The sequence below is a fragment of the Protopterus annectens genome, chromosome 10.part0, assembly GCF_019279795.1.
Source record: "Protopterus annectens isolate FY-2018-M chromosome 10.part0, PAN1.0, whole genome shotgun sequence".
Lineage (NCBI taxonomy): Eukaryota > Metazoa > Chordata > Ceratodontiformes > Protopteridae > Protopterus > Protopterus annectens.
This window is the reverse complement of record NC_056744.1, coordinates 478,624,583-478,641,514: the sequence shown is the minus strand read 5'-3', so window position 1 is coordinate 478,641,514 and position 16,932 is coordinate 478,624,583. Positions and strand designations below refer to the sequence as shown.

The window sequence follows — 16,932 nt, the reverse complement described above, 5'->3', positions numbered from 1 at the left end:
TTTGTTTTTTTTTGTAAATAATATACTTGAGCTCGTATTTCCGAACATGGAGTGAAATATGATCTATATAAAGCTTTTAGTTTTCTTTATAATTTAAATTTCTCTTGATCCCTGTCATGAAACCATGAAAGTATCCTGTCATACAATCCAGAGTATAAAACTCACATTTCTTAAAAACATACCTAAGTGAATGTTTAAATGACCAATATTGTTTTCCTACTTAACTGCACAATTAAGTTCATATATGCCTGCACTGAATTAAGTATGATCTGTATAAAACATGACATGAAGAACAGCCTATTGCATAAGGAAACTTAAAATCCAGTTAATAATGGAATGAGGTGGCATTTACTAAAACAAAATCTATATTGTTGACATTTCTGATTTATTCTCAGATTTATTAGGAATCTTCTCAAAAAAATGTTTTTGTATTTTCTTATTCATAAAAATTTGGTTGTTCTTTTGGTATATCTTTAGTGTTGGCTGAAGCTAGATTGTAGATTAAATTAAAAGTAGTAGTCCTTTTTAAAAAGCTAATCCTTTTCAAAGCTATTTCTTGTCTTCTTTGTTGAAAATAACAATTATTTTTTCAGCCAAAATGCTACCTTTTGCAGCTGAGAAGGATATCTGTCAACATTTTAAGATTCAATTAGATTCATTAATGAAAGCAGCTTTAACTGATGAATGACATTTGCTGTATAACAGCACTCAACCTTTCTATTTAAAAATGAACACTGCAAAAGTCTGAATATGCATTTCAAGCCACATCCTCTCTATTAATCACTGTATGAAAAGAATCCATTGAACTTCTTAAGTCCAAAAATCCTGTATGCACTACCGTAAAAATCAGTCATAAAAATGATGAGGAATGCTGCAACAATCAATATTGTTGAGCATTATTATTATTTTGAAGTTTCAAAACATCCAAAATCTTGGATATAGTTGCATTATTCAAACCAGTAGCATTGGCTATATGTCACTTTTGTCTGAGTAGTATCTTCCAACAAACTCCTGTTGTCAAACTTTTGAGTAAGGAAAGCTTCAGTATAAGAACTGAGCTGTGAGGATGGGAGATGGTCCAAATGTTAACAGAATAGAGAAAGCTTCAACAGCTATAAAATATCTTGTTCGGTTACCATTTCAGCATCTGTAAGGTGTAGTAAGTAATAAGAGATGCAGAGGCTCACAACTGTGCACATTTAAGAACAGTGGGAAGAAAATGTAGTTGTGCAAGTCCTACTTGCTTGAAAAGGATGTTCGAATTCCTCGCTGCCTCAGTGGCATTTTGGGTTATCTGCCAATTTAACCCAGTACTGGCCAGATTTAAAAAAAATCCGACTCCCTTCCTTTCTTTTCCTTTGACATCTGATTGGTTGACCCTGTCCTAGAAGGAAACCTTTAGCTGTCATGGGAGTTTAGTGTTCAGGCCACAAAGGAGAGCAAAGTGCCTGAAGCCAGAATAGTCTAGAAAGAGTAAATTCGCAGCCATTACCAATACCTTATTAAAAAAAACATATCCAACAGCCAAATCAAAGAGGTTGAAGCCCACCTCAACTATGCACAGTCAGGGGATGGTGGGTGGCTGGTGCCACTGAGAGAGTGAGGCATTCAAACATCTACTGTTACAGTTAAGTAGGATATCAACATAGTACAGTTGTGCATCATTCCATTATCTCAGTGGCATTTTAGATAGATTCTCAAAGCTCACCCTACCTGAGAGGTGGAAGGATAAGGATTCAAGAGTCCCTGGAGAATGATCCAAGCAAAGCCTGCTCTGGATTTTGAATAGGAATCCAGCTTGGAGTGCTTTGTGAAGGTGTGAACAGAGGACAAGGTTGCTACCTTTACCCTTTAAAGTATGTCATCAGAGAGGATAAGGTAAAGTGAGCCTTACCCTTGTCTAGAGGAGATTTATCATGGTGGGAGTAACAGAATACAGTAGCAGAAGACCGCCATTATGCAGTAGTTTGCTTAGAGACAAGTTGACCTTTCTTAGCCCCTGTATAATGGAGACAAACAGCTGGTCATCTTTCCTAAAGGGCTTTGTTCTGTCAAGGTGCAGTCTAGGTATGTAGAATCCCCCCCCCCCCCCGTGTTTTTTGGGGGATAGAACACTGGGAAAGTAGCTCGAGTAATTTCAGAAACAACTTTTAGCATAAATGATGGACTAGGCTGTAACATACCCCTGCCCCTGTGAAAAATCAGGATTAGCCCACCATGAGAGCTTGTAGCTCAAGAGACTAGTCTTTCAGATGTCCAAGTAATGAGTAAAAGTCTTCCAAGTAATGAACTGTAAATCAGTACGAGAGGCAGGCTTAAAAGGAGGAAAGGTCAATTTTTCAAGAACAAAGCTGAGATCCCAGGGAGGAGGAATTTGCTTTCGAGTGAGGTTCATATGCAGCACACCTTTCATAAACAGTTTGACCAGAAAAAGAGATGAAAGAGGGGGATCCATGGGATGACCAGTTAAGATAGCTGCACAATGCATCTGGATAGAATATGACAAACCACTTCTAAGTAACATGCACAAATATTTCAAAACCAGAGGGATGATAGCCTATTGGGACCTTTGCTAGTGGTGTAGCACCACATAGAAAACCTGTTCCACTTGTAAATGTAAGATTTTCTAGATCCAAGTTTCCTTGCCTCCTTAAATACCTGCTGCGCGTCCTCATGGAACAAGTGCCTAAAAGGTATCAAAATTGAATCATCCTGGCTGTTGGTTGCAGTTCCTCTAAGTTCTGTGAGGAAGTTGTGGTAGTTGCCTGGCCAGTCCCATTAAAATAGAGAAACAACTTTGCCTGGGACAAATGGGTTTTACCACAGTGATCTCTAGTAATTCTTTCTGAATCTTTAGAAGTACCTTGGGAATTATTAGAAGGGATGGAAATGCATATAGGAGCAACCCTGACCATGGGAATGATGGTGTCTGTTTTCCAAGCATGGCTACAAGGATGTGTTGAACAGAATTTTTTCAGTTGTCTGTTTGGAAAAAGAGGTGAACAGATGTACTTGAGGTTTTCTCCCACATCTAGATCAAGTCCTGGAAGGTTAATGCAGAAAACCGATAATGTAAGCCAGACACGCAAATCTCAAAAATTTCCTGTAATTCGGAAAAATGGGAATATGTGTCCTTGAGATCTAGATTTGCCATGAAACTGTGATCTGGAAGAGGTGCAAGGACAGACTGTAATGTGAGCATTTTGCATTTCAAAACATTTATTACAAAGGTACTTAAAACTGCATTTAGAATTTTGGCTTTTAAATCATTCGAGAAATTCTGACTATGTAACTAAGCATACAGTCTTAAAGGAGAACCACATGCAGAAATTGTAAAAAAAAGTATGCTTTTCAGCATTACTCATATCTCTGTATTAGAGTAAGTGGCTGTTATTAATTTCTAATTTGATATACCCCAAAGTAACCCGAATAGGGGTTGCCATGGATAGCATAATTTTGTTTTGCAATTAGTGCCTTTGCCGTTCTAATGTCATTTTAGAGGGACCGAGAGAAATCCTTATGAGAGGATCATTTACTGTGGTGTTCTGTCTGGCTCTCTCTCTCTCTCTCACTCATATCAGCTTACTACATAATTGTGACCGTCAACTTTTGACTGTCAGCATCAATCCTCATTATTCATTACTTAACTTCTTTAGATTTTTTTTAGTGACCTTCTCTGATAAATTTTAAGGAATAAATGTTTGAAAGACAGGTTCAAACTGTAGTGGAGTTAATTTATTCTTTTTTAAAGGACAAAAATGGGATTATATTATTAAATGCTCACTTTCTCAGTCCTTTTTCTCCCTATTTACAATCCCTGCTATGACTAAACAATAATGCAACATTTAAAATATTTTAAATCTACTGTTTTCTCTCTACTGGAACAGTACCTTACTGTACTCTGGTGGTTTCACTTTTAAAAAACTTTTGTCCCCCCTGGAAAAAGTTATTGCAGTCTCCAATTCATTGATGTCACCAAGGCCAATGAATACAGGTAGTTTTCTGGCCAATTCCTTCCTCAAACTGACATCACCATGACTGTCCTAACCCCTCCATGCTGTGATGTCCCTGGTCCTTCCCCTTCCGATACAGAAAGTAAAAGCTAGAACAAGGAAACATTACATGAGTCAAGTCTCCTGTTGTGAGCTGTCAATCACAGCAAGTAACAGTTCAAATTACCATTAGTTATTTGACAGCTAGGGAAGTTAGGTGTGAATAGGGATGGGAGATGAGTCGAAGTAGTACAATTCATGCTCCACAAAAGACTGCAGTTGAGCCATTCTAAAAAGAAGCAGCAGTAAAAGCACTTTGAAAGGCTGTTCTGTGGCATTTGTATTGTTTATATCATTTGCACTGTTTATATATTAAGTAATTGAATGGCATGAAATGTTACTTAAAACTAACTGAAATACAGCAGTGTATGCATGTAAAATCAATGCAGTGACAAGAGCTTTAGAAAGAAAGAAAGGCCTGCATGATGTAATTTTTTTACAGACAAGCACTGCATTGTGGGCTACCAAGAGGCAGACTAAACCATCAGGATCACTTCAAGATGCTGGACCCCATGTGGTCAGACTCAGAAATTATATATAAAAGTATTTAAAAACCTGTAAGTAGTCAGAGTGGTGTTAAAATGTAGGAAAGACCAAACCACGATAAAATATTTTTTTCTTTTGAGTCTGTGGGTGAAGTTCTCCTTTAAAGTAACAACTGCAGTTCATGTGAGAGAAGTCTGACCTCTGTGATTAATAGGTGTTAACTTGAGTTGAATGCATTAACATTTTTAATACTGTAGCTAGAATTAGTTTTTGTTCTTGCTTCCCACAAATCGGTGACTGATCTCAACAAAGCACCATATACAATGCAAAAATGTTTTAAAAATACCAGAAGCAGCTTGCAGTTCTACAGAAAATACAGTATAGAAAAATGTAAAATCAAATACTGACAGAAAATCAGAAAAAATGAAAGGAAAATGTCTTCCTTGTGGCACTCTACTTGATTAACAGGAGAGATAGCAGATTTATACTAAGTGTGGATTGTGTTTTCTTGTTCAGTTGCAACTGAAAACCAAGCTTGAAATACTTGCTTTTGTTAAGACTTCAGGTTACATTATTTAAGAGCAGTCAACAAAAAAAAAGTAGTCAACAAAAAAGCCAGCAAGTGTTGGTAATAACCATGTCAAAAAAGTATTTATTGACCAGAGGGAAGAACCCCCCCCTCCTGAAATACTGCTATAAAGATATCAATAGCAGAAAAAGCTTTATACAAAAAAGCAATAAATTCCAATAATATTCAAACCGGTTTCGGCTCCTCTGAGCCTTCTTCAGTGAAATACAAAAATAGAAAAACAGAGTATCACAATACATACATATAAATATGGATTGGTTCAACCCATGGTCCAATCCAAACACAGAATTCACAATTGGTCATTAAGACCAGGTGCAAACAGAGCTCCAAGTTTGATAATCCATTTTTTCTCTTTGGAGCTGAGTAACTCCTGCCAAAATTGTTTGTCATTACATTTCCCCCTAATACAATCAATAACCACAAATTTGTATGAAGCAGATACATGTTGCAGACAATGTTTATATAATGCATTGCTAATGCTTCTTTTAATGTCACTCAAATGCTCACAAATTCTAAGGCGGAAAGCTGAGAGGTCTTTCCAACATAGAAAGCAGAACAAGTGCAGGTCACCAAATAGATGACCCACTCAGTATTACAGTTAGCCCAAAACTTTATGTCAAAAACTTGTGAAGTATTTTTACTGGTGAATTCATAAGTACGTGAAACACGAATACAAAATGAACAATGCCCACAGGGAATACATCCAACAATGGGTTTCCCTAAAATAGACCGCTGAATTGGTTCAGAAAAATCTGCACCCACTCTCTTATAATGACTCAATTTTGAACCAATGGTTTGTCCCCTTTTGAATGAAAAAGAACAATAATCTGGCAACATAGAACAAAGTTTTGAATCCGCTTTGAGAATGTTCCAATGTCTCTGTATGATGTTTTTAAAGCCTTGTGTATTACGTCCATATGTAGTTACCAAACGTAAGGGTTGCAACTGCTGACCATTACTCTTATCTTTGTATGTTAATAAATCTTCCCTATTTAAACTGGACACAGATCTTTTGGCAATATGTACCAAACCTGGACGATATCCCCGGGCACCTGCTGCTTTGTTGGATACATTATTTAAGAGCCATTGTTTTTCCAATGGTTCTGTATAAAATAAGTGACCTAACCTAATTACTCTACCATTCTTAGTAGCCTTTATGATATAAGAGATGATGCGACAAATGTAGGAAAGAAAGGCAAACAGAAATAGAGAGGTCATTGTACCACTGTACCCGGCCCTCATCAGGCCCTTCATAAAGAGTATAATGCCCCCTTCAGTATGCACCTGAAGAGACACATGGGTGATTTTTGCCTGGCATATAAGGTATCCCTGGACACTATTTATTTTGAATCTTTTACCCACCTGCAAAACATCATCAGAGCTACCAGATTAAAATAAATAATTTTTGTTTGCAACATAGATGTCTCTCTCCAACATGTCAGATTTAGTTTCTCAGAGAATTCCCATTCTCTGGAACAGGCCCCCCCCCCCACCCATTTGAAGCAGAATTCTTCCTCATATCTGTTTATCCATCCATTGGTCCAAATTGCGCTTAATCAGAAATTCATCTCTGGTCTGGATCTATGTCTCTGATGGATAGAGACAATTAGTAACTCATAAGTCAAATATAAATCAAATTTATTGGTCACATTTGGGTTGCACGGCTAGGCTTTTAAGGGCCCTACTGGTCAGTAGCCTAGTGTACAGTTATGAACCTATAAATTCAAACATAAAACAAATTGAATGATCATTGAATGATGCTTTTTGTACACGTGATGTTTACAGGGAAGGGAAATCACTTTTTGGAGAGAGAAAGTTGGTATTTGAGTGGAGTTATTTAATAAAAATAGAAGCAGCATTTCTCAAGACTATGTATCTGTACATTTGAGCACACCTTTCAAAGTATCATTTTTGAAACCTGAGTGAAGTCAGAAACAGTTTCATTCACTTAAGATTTTTGATCTGCAGGTAAGAATGCAGCAAAATCATCCAAACTATACACTTACTGTAAAATAATTTCCAAATATAGTCTTGATTTAATTTAACATACTTAAGGATATATTTCATAAGAAACGTCTTTTCCCTTGAACTAATAATTTTCCCATTTTATCAGGGGGCATTGGATTAGATGAAGCCAAGGACTTCTTTATTTCAGCAAGCAGTTGGGGAGACTGCAGATGGGTCAGCAGTCAAATGATAAGAGGCCTGACATATCTGAGAAACCCTATATTCTCTGAGCTTTTTTAGGGACTGCTGGAGTAGATACTGGTGTCCTTCAGGCAGCTTTATAAACGTATTCCAAGTCTAGTGAGGGAGGAGGAATAGACGCATAATTGGGCATCTCATTCTGTATGAGGTCATATACCCTGCATAGCTCTGGGTATTTCCTGACTGCACCCAAGCAGAAGCATCATTAAATCTAGTAGTCATCTGAGGAAAGCTCATGTTCACCTTCCAGATTGACTGGACTCATTGTCCACTAGGAAATGCCCATAGCTAGCATCAGATTCCTCCTCGTTTTCTGAAACAGAAAGGTCTGTAGCCAAGGTAGCATTACAGCCATGGCTGGGAACATAACCACCAAAATTCGCTGTCTGCAGAAGACTCTTAGCTAAGGAAACCACATTACTGTCATAAATTACTATAATCTGATTATTAGGTGTATAAAGAAAGTCCCGTTTCTTCTTCTTCTTGTGAACTTTACTACTACATAAAATACCCAGGGTTGGAGTATTGTGCCTGACAATGGATCTCTTATCCCGGACTACTCCTGCACCTAAAGGGTTTGGTTCTCCCATACCTGTACCAGGTACTGAATCGTCCCCAGAGGGTGTATCTAAACCGCATTCCATAGTGGTTGGCAAAGCTACACTAGAGGGGGATGGGGCAAAAGGTAAGTGGTCTGCTGGCCAACCGGTGACCTTGACAGAATCACTAATGATAAGCCGAGGCATAGCTTTATAGATGCAGTTGGATATGATTGGGGGAGCAAAGTTAGGATCCATCAAGTCAAGAGGAGACAGTATAATTTATGTCCCCACAAAAGTAAACCCTGCCTAACTGTCCTATTATCCCACAAAAAAAAAGTTTGAAATTAGGTCAGAATTCTTTTACTACCGACAGAAGTTAAAGAATTTCTGGTGCGCACAGTCCAAACACCAAAGCAACTAGTTTGCCAAGCCAGTGTTAAGATTAGCTCCACACACCTTAACATGTCATAAACTGTCATAAAATAACTTTTAATAGCAATATAAACTATATTTAATTGTCTGAGAGAGAGAATAAAATCTCCACAATACAAATAACTTCATTTGCAGTAACATCTCAACCCAGTGTTAAAAACTCACAGAACAGAGCCATACATATAGTAAATAATTCTACAAATGCTGAAAAAGTCCACATTCTGCAATATTTTCCTGTGAAAAGATGGAAATAAAGCAAAGTGACAGCAATAAAAATGAGTGCAATTTAAGTCCCGGTTCTGACTGCATGAAACAGTTCTTTGTGTCTAACAGTCTACACACACACACACACACACACACACACACACACACACGCATGCACATATGTCACTTCTGAAAGAAATACTGTAAGTTTTCTCAAACAGCCAAAACAAGCATTTGTCAAAAGTAGAAGCAAAATAAACATGGGTACAAGCTGAAATTCCCACCGGAATTACTGTAAAAACACCGCCAGAAAAATTCAAATAAATATTTTTAAACAAACCTAATGAAAAAATAGAAAAAACATAATAAATTCAATAATAAAAGGAGAGTGAGGGAGTCCCGAAATGGGGCTTATTTGAGCAGCTGGAAAATTCAGCACTGGATCCTGTGAGGTATCTGAGGACTTTCTTCTCTGGATAACAGGGTCCCTGAGCACTCTCATCCTGTGACAGCTGAAGGCTTTCCTCTCCTGTTATGCTCAGCCAATCAGCTGTCGCAGGAAGAAAGTGGGACGGGGGTGTTTGCTTTCGAAGGCTGGCCAGTACTGGGTTACCTTGGAAAGTAACCCAAAGTGCCACTGAGTCTGTGGAAAGAGTGAACATCTGTTTTATTCAAATGCAAATAAATAATATACAAGCATTCCAAATCTAAATCTTATAAAATCAACTACAAATTTTCGATCTTTATACAGCTTGCAAGAATCTGTCTATGTAAAGTGTGTATCTCTAGTGAACTATTCTTGAATATACTCACTGTTGGGTATTGCACATAATTATAGGTTCATAGGTTCATACTAGGCTATCTGCCCTAGGGCATTTATAAGCCTAGCCAGAGTGTGTTTGGCTTTCGTCACCCATTTTAAATTAATTTTGCTATGCCCTTTTTCGAGGTTAGTATACTGTGCCTCTGTCTAACAGTGAAACAGAAGTGATACCCGGGGTAAACCTACGATCTCCCATCCATTCATCAAGATTCCTCTTGAAGAGAGTCAATGAGGGACTCTGCCTAACCTGGACTGGGATTTTATTCCAGAGTGAAGGGAGCCTCTGGGTTATGAATCTGTCCCTCCAGCATGTCCTATTTATTTCAGTGCTGAGGTTCAAGTCTCTCGAGCGCGTAGCTCGATGGGATTTGGATTTTCTGAGGTGCAGCATGTCCATTAATTCCGGTTTGGACATGGCTTTATACATCAGGCACAGATCGCCTTTGAGCAGGCGGTATGCCACTGAGTAGAGCTGGAGTTTAACCGAGCAGCATATGGCATCTGTTTGAGCCCTTTGATTCTCTTGGTGAGGTACTTTTGGGGTCTTTCCAGTTGCTGCAGGTGTCTGGTAAGGTACATCCCAAAAGGGGCATTGTACTCAATTATGGGCCTGATGAGGGTGATGAGGGATGAGTAAGGATGGATGAACTCCCCTGATCTAGATGTGAATCCCTTCATGATTAGGTGGGTTATATAAAATGTTTTTCTAACCACTTTGGCCACGTGGTTGTCAAATTAGAGATTGCTATCAACTTGGGTCCCCAGGTCCCTAATTACTTCTTCTGTACTTAATGGATTACCACCTGTGTGGTAATTTGTGGCACTTTGTTTTTGCCAAAGGGGATGACTATACACTTTTTGGCGTTTAGCTTGAGGCCATGGCTCTGGCACCAGTTGTCTGTTTCTGTGAGGCCCTTTTGGAGGATGCTTGTGTCGGCTGGAGAGTTGATTATGGTGCGCAGTTTGCAGTCATCTGCGAACTTGGTCAGCCACAGTCCTTCCGTGTTTGCCTGTATCTCCGAGAAATATATACCGAACAAGAGAGGTCCCAGGACTGAGCCTTGTGGGGCACCACTTGTAACTGGTTTGGAGTCTGACATGGCTCCAGCAATTCTAACCATGTGGGTTCTGTCCTTGAGCCAGTTTGCAACCCATCTAGTGACATAGGGGTTTATATTTAAGCTGGTGAGCTTATCTATAATGCCCGAGTGGAGTATTGTATCGAAGGCTTTTGCGAAGTCCAGGTAGGCTGTGTGGACCACCTTCCCCTCGTCAATGGCCTTGGTGATTGTTTCAAAGAAATCGACCAGGTTTAAGAGGCAAGATCTGCCCTTAACAAAGCCGAACTGGGTAGGATCCAGTGTCTGTAGGTCCCCAATATCTTTATTTATGAGGTCCATGATGATCCTTTCCATAGCTTTGCAGACCAAGCTAGTCAGGCTTATGGGGCGATAGTTTCCAGGATCCATTGTGGCACCACCTTTGTGGAGAGGGACCACTGTTGCTGTGCGCCACTCTTTGGGTACATATCCTGTTGTAAGGCTGAGATTTGAACAGTAGTTTTATGTTTGGGTTTAGCTCTTGGAGTTCATGTAGGATGCACCCCGGGACACCGTCTGGTCCCATTGATGCTGGGTTTTTTGCTTTGGAGAGGGCGGCTCTTACCTGAGAATCTGAGATGTCAGGGGGGCAGCACTCTGCTGGGATAGATATTTTCCCTTTTGGGGGGGAGGGGGGGGGAGAGAAGTTTGCGCTGAACCTGTTAGCTAGCATGTTGGCAATGTCTGTGGGTTCGGTGTATTTTTTGTCATTTTGGACTAATTCTGAGCATATCTGGGAATTCCCACCCAGGTTACTAACATAACTAAAGAAAGCCTTGTGATTATCCTTAGTGGCCTGTACAATTTTTCTCTCGAAGCTGGCCTTAGACTATTTTATGAGTGCCCATAGTTTTTTGCTAATACTGATCAGAGATGCCTTCCCTTTTTGGGATTTTGCTCTATCATGTAGTAGCTTCCTCCTTCTATTGTATAGTTTGTTTATGGCTGGGGTCCACCAGACAGGAAGTCTGCCTTTGGAGGATTGGGTCTTGGTTTTATTTGGGATTGCATGATCCATGCATTCCTGAAGGTGTTCATAGAATGCGTTTATAAAGGATTCTGCGGTCTGTGCCGTATTTTCCACAAGCCTGGGGGCTTTGAAGGTTTCCACCTCGGTTTTGAGGAGTGTGAAATTTGCTAAGTTTTTCACTGTGGTTTTCTGGGCAGGGGGTGGGGTCGGGATGTGAATATCCAGTGAGATTAGTTTATGGTCTGATCTTACCAGTGAGGGATACACTTCTGGTCTGGAGCATAAAGTCCCCATGTTGGTGATGATCAGGTCCAGTATGTTTTCCCCTCTTGTGGGAGTGGTAACAAGTTGTTCCATAGCATTTGAATTTATAAATTCTAGGAACCTTTGGGCTAGGGTGTTGGAGCTAGAGTAATGCTCCCAGTCTATGTTTGGGTAGTTGAAGTCGCCCAATATAATGGTGTTTGGAGAGACCTTCATATTTTCCAGTGTTCTCAGGAAGGCCGAGTGGGGTTCCTGGGTTTGGGAGGGTGGTCTGTAGCAGGCTATAAACTGGAAGGCAGTTTTACCCACTGTTAGTTGCACATGGATGGTCTCTGATGCTTCGTGCTGTGCCACCAACCTGGAGGTGTGGGTAATTTGATGAATATTGATACTCCCCCTCCTTTTGTGGTTCGGTCCACGTTTTGGGGCTGAAAAGCATGGTATGAGGTATAACCTGGTAGTGCTGGGGTGCTCTCGGGAGCCTTGAACCAGGTTTCTGTTACTGCACAGATATCGATGTTCTCCATGCTAAGGAGAGTTTCAAGTGCGTGCATCTTGAGGTTTAGACTTCTGGCGTTGAGTAGCATTACTCTTAGTTTCTTATCCATTGTGATACCTATGGAGGTGGGTTTGTCTTTTGAGCCTTGCCTAAAAAAGGCAGTATGGGGGTAGCAAAAGCCTTTGCCAATATCCGAAAGCCCAGGGGTGACAGGTGCAAGCCGTCCTTAGCGAAGCATCGTGGCGTGTCGAGCATGTCATCCCAGGCTTACAGGCATTGGATCCCGTTTGAATGGCACCAATACTTAAGCCAATTGTTGAAATTGATCATCTTGTCTTCATATTGTGGCATCATTCTTGGTGAGGGTAAGATGCTACTCAAGGTCAGGGTCATACCGGCCTGGGCTACATGCTCAGAGAGCTCCTCTATGTCTCGTTGCATGTAGTCCAGGGAGGTACGTCTCAGGTCATTCACACCAGCATGGACAATGACTGAGTCATATTTGTACTTGCCTTGGAGTGACCTGAGTGCTTGTGTTATGTGGCGGATCCTAGCGCCCGACAGGCAGCTCACCATGACCTTCTCCTTGTTCAGTCTGGTGAGTGGGACATCAGTGTGCCTGACGATAGAGTCACCTATTACAAGTGTATCAGTTGTGTTGTTTAGCCTTAAGGGCTGTGACTGTTCGGCACACTGGCTTTGTGAGCTATGTGTTGCACGTGTTTTGTTTTGGGGTAGCGGTTGCTTGGGTGTCTGCTTTGGAGGTCTCTGCTGTTTAGGCAGATTTTTATTTATAGCCTCCGAGTATGTTTTTGTGCGTTTATGTGTTTGGTTTGCTGTTGTGGTAGGTCTATGTGAGACTGGAATTGTAGTGAGTGTGGTTTTTCTCCTCCTGACTGGTTATGCCAGTACTGAGTTGAGAGAGCTTAGCCTCCAGTTTGGCTATATAGTTGCATCTCTCACATGTGTTGGAATTTGTTGGAAGGAGGAGAGGGTTGTCTGTGTACATGAGGCAGTTGTAACATTGCCTCAAGATTCCCAGATTCACCAGCTGGACCGGAGAGGAGATTGACAACTGACCTTTGGACATGCTAGAATAGTATTGGGAATTCCTTTATAATTGAAAAAAAGGGCCAATGGGGAACAAGGTACTCAAGGGGAGTTTGTGAGGGTGTAGTGCTTTTAATTTTTTTAGTGCTGACTTGTATAATTGCTTTAGTGAGCATGTGCCAGGTAACTTTGTTAGACTCTGTTTGATATATGCTCTGTTTAATATTAAGTAATTTTTCCATGTTATGAAAACTGCTCTCTGAGCCCTGGTTGTGGCTGTAAATGATCACTGGATCATCCTGCTTACGTCAGTAAATCAATAAGTAAGTAAAAACAATTCACTTATTTAAAAATCTTATTTTTCTAAGCTGTATTTTTTTTGGGGGGGGGATGAAACATTGATGCTGATTTAATTGTACTAATTGTTGCTTACTGTCAAGTACCCCAAAAAAATTAAACTAATCAAGGTATCCCAAATGAGCGGTTGTGCAGCATTATGCAACAGGATAGCCCTAGAGTACCAGTTTATCCTGAATGCAGTGTGGCAGGGTATTTCAAATGTTCTAGCAATGCAAAAAACAAAAGTCTGTTCTGTCTGCCTGAAAGGAGTTTATTAGGTAGTGACTAGTCTATTGATGTGTGAGGACCTTGAGAAGCTTAGCCTTATATGTCTGTGATTGTTTTAGCCCTTAAGGTTTGCATATAAATAGCACAGAGGTGGGCAGAACACGTGCATGCTGGGACCTTTACTTGTGTCTGTGTATGAGGGCGATGAGTTAAAGAAAACATTTCTGTTCTTGTATCTTTGAGTAAGCGCAATTAAATATTTGCACTGAATTTCCATTTTAGGGCTATTACTGGCATGTGCATTTTATTTAGGCTTTAACAGGATTATACTCTTTTTACCCCAAGAGAAATATTTTTAGCAGTGGTCACTGACTCTTGTTAAGCCATTTGCTCACTTTTTACAGTTGTACAGATAAACACTAACTCCTATTTCAGTGAAACTTGAAATAAATCTGGAAAACTGTTTTTCACAGTTAAAACCAAGTCAGTAATCCCGTACTCTTTTGTCTTTCTAGCTTCAAGAAGCATTTACAAAAGGACTTCTGAAGCCTGGTTTAAATGCTGTACTAGAGGCAAAGAAGAAAGCTAAAAATGATGTGGTGAGTAATGTTTTTAGATCTTAAGTGTGAAGCTTGTTTTCCTTTATATGCAGGAGTGACTGCTATATTTCATATATATTTTCTGAAATTGGTGTTTTTTTTATATAGATATATGTGTATGTATATGTTTATGTGTATATATATATATATATATATATATATATATATATATATATACATACATCTGTATATGTATGTACTTAGTAAAAAAGTCTGCATATCATTGTTGGAGCCTTCCTGTGTCCTGAAAGAGTGCTCTTCAAACTGTCTGGAGATATACAGAGCTGAGTATATTTTTCAGGCACTTCAGAGTTGTGTACTGGTAATTGTTGTTTGACTAATTTTATATCATTGCTGGCTGACTTCAGAGTTGTGCACTGTTATTTTTGCTTCACTGTATAGTTTTTCAGATCTCTGCTGAAGGTGTTGGTTTTCCCATACCCACCCTCCCTATTCTTGTGTTGTTGATTAAATTTGGAGGTTTTTGCAGTTGCCTGCCCCCACTGTATTTTTGATCTGGGACACCCCCCCCCCCCCCCAGTCCCATCTCTTTACCTCATTCTACCTAATAGACCCCATCTGCACTGTTTTTGAATTGTTTTGACTGCTGTTTAGATTTGCTGTATCCAGGACTGTTTGTAAGCTTCTGAGCCCCACCAAGCTTTCTGTGTTGGAGGGAAGCCTTCTAGCTTATCAGTGGGAGTGGTAAGCACTAGGTAACTTAGCTACAACATAAGGAGTGGTTCTGGCCCAAAGACTGTAGTTATTGGCCGTTTGGGCAGTTTTTCCATCTCTCTCAACTTTCTGATTTAACAGCCCACACTTGCACTTGTTTCCCCACTTTCCTGTAACTAGTTTAGTCCAGATACAGATTCTTCCTTTTAGCACTTGAATTTGCTTATTCGTGATCAGCAGTTGTTTAGAACTTGTAAGCACTAAATAACCTACTAATTACTACAGCACTCAAACCTTCCTCATTACCTAGAGGAAAACAGTTTTGGTACTTTCCTCACTTGCTTAGAGAAAAACAGCTCTTGTACTCACTTTTCTCACTTATCTAGAAGAAAATATATATATATATATATATATTTTTTTTTTTATTCAGGCATGTCCAAGGGTCAGCTTCTCTCCTGTCTATCTGATGAATCTGGGCATCTTGGGGTAAGTAGAAATTGCCTCGTACACAGACAACCCTCACCTCCTACCACCCAACACTACAACCTGTGAGAGATGCACTTACCTAGCCAAACTGAGGTAGAGCTCTTTCCAATCAAGACTGAACTTGACAGTCAAGAGGAGAAGGTAAACAGTTGCACCACACCACACTCATCACATAGTCTCACTAAATCTACACCACCAAAATCCACACATAGAAACACAAAAACATTCACGGAGGCTCTCAATAATAATCTGCTCAAGCAACAGAGACCTCCAAAGCAGAAATGCAAGCAACCTCCACCCCCCCAACACAACCCAAATGACATATAGCCCGCAGACTCAGTGTGCCACTCAACCACAGCCAATAAGGCAAAACAACGTACCCAACACACTAGTCATAGGCGACTCTATAGTCAGGCACACTGATGTCCCACTCACCAGGCTAAACAAGGAGAAGGTTACTGTCAGCTGCCTGTCGGGTGCCAGGATCATAACCCTAACATAACCCACGCACTCAGGTCACTGCAAAACAAGTACAAATATGACTCTGTCATTGTCCATGTTGGTGTGAACGACCTGAGACGTACCTCCCTGGACTACATGAAAAGAGACATGGAAGAGCTCTCCGATCTTGTAGCCCAGGCAGGTATGACCCTAGCCCTGAGTAGCATTCTGCCATCACCCAGAATGATGCCGCAGTACAAGGACAAAATGATTGACTTCAACAATTGGCTAAGCTTCTGGTGTCATTCTAAGGGGATCCAGTATTTGTCTGCCTGGGGCGACATGATCAACAAACCACGATGCTTTGCCAGAGATGGCCTGCACCTGTCACCCTTAGAATTCCGGATACTGGCTAAGGCTCTTGCCACCCCTATAGTGCCTTTTTTAGGCAAGGTTCAAATGACAAATTCACCACCGTAACCGGTACAAGCAAGCAAAATCTGAGGGTAATGCTACTCAGTGCTAGAAGTCTAAACCTCAAAATGCACTCCCTCGAGGCACTCCTTAAAATGGAGAACATTGACATCTTAAAATGGAGAACATTGACATCTGTGCAGTGACAGAGACCTGGTTCAAAGTTCCAGAGAGCACCCCTGCATTACCAGGCAACAATTCATACCACACCTTTCGGACACCTAACCCAGAACAAAGCACTAAAGGTGGAGCCGTGTCCATATTCATTAAGGATATCCACACCTCCAGGCTAGTTGCACAGCATAATGCATCCGAGATTATCCAAGTGCAACTAACTCTGGGCAAGACCGCAATCCAAGTTGTAGCTTGCTATAGAACCCCCCCACCATGCTCCAGGATTCCCACTCCTCATTTCTTGATACACTGGAAAGTGGCCCAAAAAAACCCCCAAAAAAATATGCATCCGGTTTT

The 16,932-nt window shown here is 40.4% G+C and overlaps 1 protein-coding gene across 1 annotated transcript in view; it reads left to right on the top strand.

Annotated features, from left to right (window-relative positions):
• Positions 1-16,932, top strand: part of EBNA1BP2 (EBNA1 binding protein 2) — a 352,840-nt gene that overhangs the window by 1,017 nt on the left and 334,891 nt on the right. The window contains exon 2 of the mRNA XM_044085375.1: positions 14,302-14,385. Within this exon, the coding sequence (XP_043941310.1) occupies positions 14,302-14,385 (84 nt within the window). The remainder of the gene's footprint in view (positions 1-14,301; positions 14,386-16,932) is intronic.